A 7,662-nucleotide genomic window follows, 5' to 3' on the forward strand; every position below is an offset into this window, starting at 1 on the left:
GCCTACTAGAGTTAGACGAGAATGGTGACGAACCAACTAACGCTGAAGTCACACCTCGCGACCAGCCCTTACGTGGATTGAACCATCGATGCATCAAAGGATCATGGACGCTATGGAGACTGTACAACACAAAGGACGTTATTACAAGAATATATTAGTTAAGGTACAACCACGGAAGTACAGAAGTGAAAGAACAACCACTGCCGCGTGGGCCAGTCCATGGCATATACTTGATTGATGCGCGTTGACTATCCTTGACCTTGACAGGGATCAATGATCTGTTCGATATTCAGTGACCCTACAATACTCCCCCACCAGATTCAACGGCCGTTTGAATCGATACCAGACATGTTGGGAGTAGTCGCGCGCCGGAGGTTGCCAGACGAATAATATGAATCCTCCGGGTATTGCCGAGCTGTAAGAGAAAATGGAAAGGAGGCTGCAGAAACTGATCGGGAAACAACGAGTAATAACACGTAACAAGGACGTTGGTTGAATGTTAAGCGATCAACCATAGAAATAATAGAAAAAGAAACATTTTAGAGTTTTATCAAGTCGCGTTGAAAAATATAGCTATGACAAGTGGTTGAGTTCCTCAGATGAGAAACGTCAAGTTTGCCGCAAGAGTAGTGATGTCACAGTGATAGTACGATAAGTGTATTATCAATCGATGCCGATGTTTGTACTGCCCTTGGTACAGAGTATAAAGTCAGTAAGTGTCGTTGACAACTGTTCGTAAGCGTCGATTTCTAGTTATATCTATATTTAACAGACTAACTGTAAGTACAGAAGTATAACCGTGAAGATAAGTCGTGGTTTCCTTGTGCGAAGCTTCTGATCAACTTGCAGTCAGTTTGGAAAAACTGATAACTGCTGTGAAAATCAATAAGGGTCGAAGAGATACAGATCGAGGGAGAAGGTGGCACGATGAAGTCTCTAAAAGATGATAAACGGTGGGTGCTGCACATGTATTTGATGAGTGAACCGAAAAATGTTGAAAAGAACATAAGAAACCAAGAGTGTCACTCTGGACTCATGTCAATGATATCGGTGAAAAATGCTGTCAGTGTTGGGGTAGGGACGATAATATCGTTGTCAGTTTGCAGGAGATTCGCTCGACTGCGTAAACTGATGATTCGCGTGAATGAGTGTCGTCAAACCACCAATTGAACTGGACAGGCTCTAGATCGTCGAGTAGTTGAACAGCCGATTGATGTACCGAAATCATCTGTTAGATAACAGCAACGCGGAAACAATACTTCATAAGATGAAAAAATACGACGTCGAATTTGAATAACTACAATAGTTCGGATGTGTTGTAATGTCACATCGAAGTAACATCATTTCGTATACTGACAATTGTACTGAACGTTCGTTTGGGCATTGTTTATGTGGCAATTGGATGTGCAGTAGCAAACATATACGAAGACTATCGTGAGGTTCGTGGAGAATTTCAGAGGTCGTTTAGATATTTTCCAAACCCGTATTGCATGTGAATGAGCCGAAGACAGAATTAAAGTGACTTTCGTGCAATAAGGAAATCGAGCCATGATTTACTGTGTGAGATAACAGCAAATACGAAGCGCATAGTAAACATTAATTTAAATGGTAACCACCAATGTAACTAAAGTTTAGGTTCAGATAACGTGATCGTTTCGCAAAAAAGCATACTATCTAGCGCTAAGTGACATCAAGTACGACGAAGTGTCTCATTAAGACATGGACTAAGATTGCCCGTGTACATGAAATACGTTTTTTCGGAATATGTTGACTTACGAGTCATAAATGTACATAGTTTCGAATAAAATTTGACGGCAGTGACAATATATGACTACTTTACGTGAAAATAGTCGCGAAATGTTATTAGACATCATAAACATTATACGAAATTATTTAACACAGTTTTGAAACTCGCCTGGGTTACTCTTGCTCTAAAGTAATTGAAATTTGTTGATTAAATTCGTAGGTTAACGAAGCGTTGTAGACTGAATTGGTATACGTCCAAATTTAATTTGAGCCAAACACGTAGCATTGCCTGGCGAAACAGTCTAAACAAGATCTAACATTGCAGGAAATTTATAGTTCAAACTCACCGTAAATTTGTAGCATTTGTATCCTCTGATTCGCCATGGAACTCAGTAATTGGAAATTAGGCAGGCAGTGGTCAAGAAAGTAAAATATTCTAGTAGATAGTTTCTGATAGTAGTTAGTTGATAGTGATTAAGCAGAAAGATGAATTTATAATCGACAGTTAATCCTGTATTGGTTATACAAGTGGATAAGTTGCAAACAGATATGAGTTCGTGTTGCCTTGAGGCTATACTTACGAGTGGTTGATATTTTAACAGACATATTACACAGGAGCATTTACATGCTGCTAATGCATGTTAAAGAACCACGATAGTTGATTGGTTAGTTCTATCGATTGAACTAATTATTTCAGTTGAAATACTAATCAACATTGATATGAAGCAACGAATGTTCACAGAAACTGATAAAGATAGCCGAAGTTAAAAATGAAAAATAATAAGTATAGAATGCAATAAAAAAGGTCATAATGATAGGTTGCGTTATTCGAAGTCTTGCTCACCAGTGTAAAATGATCAACGTTAATGATCTATCGTCGAAACGATTGGGGGCCTACTAGAGTTAGACGAGAATGGTGACGAACCAACTAACGCTGAAGTCACACCTCGCGACCAGCCCTTACGTGGATTGAACCATCGATGCATCAAAGGATCATGGACGCTATGGAGACTGTACAACACAAAGGACGTTATTACAAGAATATATTAGTTAAGGTACAACCACGGAAGTACAGAAGTGAAAGAACAACCACTGCCGCGTGGGCCAGTCCATGGCATATACTTGATTGATGAGCGTTGACTATCCTTGACCTTGACAGGGATCAATGATCTGTTCGATATTCAGTGACCATACAATAGCTATTAGAGCGATTGGTGTGAGGGTTGGGTTTTGGCTTTTTATCGGAGCCACAAGAACAGTGCTTTGAAACTGTAGAGGCATATGTGGGTGGGCATTTTGATGTAGTTGAGTGTTTGGGCTTAGGGTGAATGGTTACAGCTGCCGGGTGTTTAGTCTTGTTCTTAGGACTAGTAGCAGTATGCGACGTGCCTCCGTTTTTGGGAGGGGCGGGGTATGGTGTTTTAGGGATAGCGCTATGGCCAACGTTGTAACTGCCGCTACCACGTAGGCTGGGTTGATTGTTTTGCACTTCACTGGAGTTTCGACGTTGGATAGCAGTCTTGTCATGGGTGATTCTAACTTTCTTAAAGGTTGGAATACGCCTCAGTAAAGACTGACTTTTAAGGAGGTGATTGGCTTCTATGATACTACCAAACTGAAACAGAATGGGACAAGAGGCTTTAGTCTGTGCTTTACGTAATCTTCTTGCTACACACCAAGATTGCGACAGTCCACATTCTTGTAGTAGAGTATTTTTTAGCAAGCTTTAGGTTCGTGCTATCAGGTATATTATACGCAATGACATTGTGCATACACTGAAGTCTTTTCAGAACTTCAGCTGATATGTGGTCAATTATTTTTTCAGTGTTTTTTATAATTTCGAGATCAGGATTTTCCGGAACATTGATTAGGTATTTATACGGTAATAGGTCTTGAATAGTTTGGGTGAGGCTAGATTTTATTTGACTGCTTTTAGAACTACCACTGGTGAGATTATTAGAGTTTATATCAACATTATTATGGTCTATATGGTTGCATACACATTTGTTGCAAGTGTCTACCGGGTGGTCATCTTGTGCGTACTTAGTTGGGGGATAAGGTATATGTTTGGGCGAGTAGTCGAGATCTACATTATTAGGCTGGCTAATGTAGGTGGGCTTATGTGCACTCTGTTGACCGCTACACAGGATGACCGGTTGTGGATTTATTGTGTGTATGGGGTCAACCACACTGTCTAAATACCGCTCACGTGTGATGAGTGGGCTGTCAAATGATGTCGGGCTAGGCGGTATGTGATTACTCTTATTTATATCTACAAGCGAGATGCAAGGTAGTGACAGGTCATGCCCAAGTACATGGTGCACGTCTAGTGTAGCTGTAGAAAGATCAGAGTATGATGCAGACTGATCAGTGTGTTTAGAAAGCTTCACATTATTCGCGTGAGTGGTGGATTTAGATCTTTTGCACGTGCTATGAGCATCAGGAGAGATTATGTGTTTTTTAGATGACCTGGACATTATTAGAAGTAATGTAAATATAAATTTTGTGTTGGGTGAGCAGCGACTGTTATATCTTTACTTACTAGATGTGTAAAGTTCTATGGTAGGGTCAGATCAATATTTGCTAGGAGCTAATATATTAAAGTTAATGAACAAGGAGAGGTGGACAGCGTGCGAGATAGTGAGCTTAATGTACTACTTTGAGTTACAGGATGGGGTGTCAAATTAATAGAGCCCTATCAGAAATAAGGTATTTTTTCACTAATAAATGTTGTTAAATTAGAAGGAAACATTAATAATAAGAAAAAGTCGAAACCGTAGCCTTCAGCTCCAGCTCGAGACATGTGTTTCCGTTCTCCTTTATTTTGCTCCTCTATAACCTTCTGCAGTGTTTCACTATAGCAGTAGGTGCTTGTTGGGTTGTGTGCGGAATGTGATTTAAAGAAAGTCAGCCAGCTCCGTAGAAATCGGATGATAAGGGTTATCCTCCCTTGTGGTTAGTTTGGTCGTTTTGTCGTCTCTAACTCTGATGTCAGACTACTGTGAAACAGTTAATCTCGGAGACACTAAGAGATTTTTCTTTCCCATATCTGAAGAGTGTAAGCTGACTTATAGTATAAGGAATTTACATCTAATTGAAGTTTGTTCTCTGTACGGGCGGCACAGTTTTACTGAAATGCTATCCGTCTCAAGCAGGTTACAGTACTCGTTCCACCACCGTTTATTAAAAGCTGCCCTGTTTGACAGTATACTATTTTCTAACACTGGGACATTAAATGGAAGTGGGAATTTGAGTCCAGCGTATCCTTTCTGGAAACTTTGATGCAATAGAAGGTACGTTATCGACATTATCTATTATAATAGCCACCCACTGCTCTTCCCTACTATTAGTAACTGAGGTATGTGGAGCAGATGGTAATTTTTTTGTATTCTGGTCTTAGTTGGCAAATTTACATTTATATTTACTATAAGAATAATAGATCTAATCACAAAATTCTAGGTTCGTCATGGTGTTACTACCCAACCCATAAAACCTTACGTGGAACTCACATTATTGTGCATACTGACTCGTCCTACTTGATAGTCCGCAGCTTAGTATTAAGGACTTCTGAAATAAACATTTGGGACAGAATGACCAAACCTGAATTTCGTACAGACTAATTTTTTCTCGTTAACCATTTCTGACCTTCTCTAAGTGTTATATTTTTAATATAAACACAAAACTAAATTACTCAATAATTATAGATTGACGTTCAAGTGACAGTAATTCACATTTGGAAAGATTTATTTATTTTCGGCATAGAATTAGAAAATGTGATTCCTCGGAGATTCCACTTTTGAGCAAGTTCATTCTCAAAGCTACACAATGGCGAGTACATAGTTTTATCTAAAATGATAAAGGGTTATACTCCTGGTAATACTTATAGTTCCCAGAACGTAACACCAGACAAAATAAACAAAAAAAACGTCAATTGATTTTTTCAAGCTGATGTGAATTATCCAGTTTCTGATATATTTTGACCGGCGTTTAGTCAATCTTAGATGATATAAAGACATCCTGTTTGGATTGGCTCAATATAACCGTTATGACACAAACGCATATAAAACGGATGGGATGTGTCCAGCATTGGAATCCGAGAGGGACGTTTCATCCCAAACTGAACTCATCAGACGAATACACCACTGCTAGCCATGTTCCATCTGATCTATATCGAAAACACTAACCGCTATTCTTATTAAAACACTGATATGTATTTGTTCGAAACTTTATTTCTCATTAAAAAGATAGATCCAGGTTTATTTTCGTGAAAAAAAGTTGAGTAAGGTGAAGTGAAGTCGGAAAAAGCGTGGAAACAAAGACAATTAAGTTGACGGAGAAAAGTCAGTAGGCACTGAAATGTTAAGAGCAGTGGTTCCGGAAAACCAGAGGTTAAGACTTTGGCAGTAAACGAGATTGAATAAGTTTTTTATACACAACGCTAATTTTTCTAGATGTATAGAGAATACTTTGGGAATGTTAAGGAGACAGAAGGTCACTGTCTTTAGCAATTTATTATTTACTCTGCTTGAATTTAGACACTGAGTCTGTTTTGAATGAATGGCAAGTGAATGCAAAGTTTTCAGCTATGGAACTTCTTATCGGCGCATCGCTGACTCTCTCCAACCATCCCGGGTAATGTCCTTCAGTTAGATCAAGTAGAATGTACGTAAAACGATCCAAATAACATGGCAGCAAATAAGATGATGAATGCGTATTGAAGTCATTTGTGAGAACTTGTCTTTCGCTTTATTAATAAATATCTGTCAACTAGCGAACATAGCCTCCAGATTGATATAGAGAATGGACTTTTAATAGAGCTATAAATCCTTCCTTTAAAAATATCTGTAGTTCTGTCACCTCTAACATCAATGTTGATGTAAAGCATCTTCTTTGTTACTGAGGCTACTGATTCTTTCGGAAACTTGAGCTCTAATTTTTTGCCGACAAATGTCGATGAAAAACCGTTTTTCTTAGATGGACTAAAAATTCCTCGGATTTGAGTGGTGAGAGATATAATTAAATTTCAATTTCTAAAATATATAAAACCCTAGTTTCACAGTAGCTTATTAGCTAGTTTTCTGCAAGCATATAGCAGAGTTCTATCAAGTGAAAATTTTATTTCTCGATGATAGTTGCTAAAATTTTGTTGAATGTGACCGAAATCACATTCGACCCTTCAACCGTTTTAACAAGTAATCTCGAAATTAGTTGACTTTCAGTCTAGATAGATTATTTGTCTTCTTATAAGTACAAAGAAAATAATGCTTTTAAAGCGTTTAAACGCGTGTTTGTATCAAATAATTGGACCTGAAGTATGTGTTGAGTCTGATCTATTCTAAAGTGATAGAAAGTAGTAATTCAATTTTGTGTTGGTTGTTTGAAGCTAGTGGCTGTCAGAACTCAGTAGCTAAGTGGATGACGCTATGGCGTTTGAAGCAAACGGTACTAGATTCGAATCCTGCAGTGAACATCAACTCTGAGATGAACATACATCCAGCTGACAAGTCCAAAATAGGATGATACTCGCGTCCTGGATTCCTCTGATAGTCGTCTTTGCTAAAAAAACACTAACACTTCTACACTTTCTATTAATAAATGAACGTCTCAGATGATATAATTATCTTTTAACTTACATATGCTTTTGTGTGACCTTTTTGTATTAAACCTATTTGTCGATAAAATTAGATAACTATTTATCTGAATGACTCAATACGCTCAAATTCTACCAAGAAAAAGTGAAAAACGTTGTTTAAGCTATTTTGTCTTTAAAAATTAATGACAACATACAAACATAATTGTCAATCAGAGTAAACGATGAAATATAACCTGGAAAGCTAAAAACAAGTTGTCTAGAATATTTTATATATAGTTGAAATCATGAATCGACTGAAGCTAGACCACCATAAAAAGCCTGGA

The 7,662-nt window shown here is 38.0% G+C and overlaps 1 protein-coding gene across 1 annotated transcript; it reads left to right on the forward strand.

The window, feature by feature from the left end:
• Positions 1-927: 927 nt before the first annotated feature.
• Positions 928-1,170, forward strand: Smp_200770 (uncharacterized protein; the record flags this gene model as incomplete). Its single annotated transcript, XM_018793677.1, has 1 exon — positions 928-1,170. One exon carries the CDS (start codon positions 928-930, stop codon positions 1,168-1,170), a length of 243 nt encoding a protein of 80 aa, XP_018648165.1.
• Between the last annotated feature and the right edge of the window lie 6,492 nt (positions 1,171-7,662).

Source organism: Schistosoma mansoni, chromosome 1, assembly GCF_000237925.1.
Source record: "Schistosoma mansoni strain Puerto Rico chromosome 1, complete genome".
NCBI lineage: Eukaryota > Metazoa > Platyhelminthes > Trematoda > Strigeidida > Schistosomatidae > Schistosoma > Schistosoma mansoni.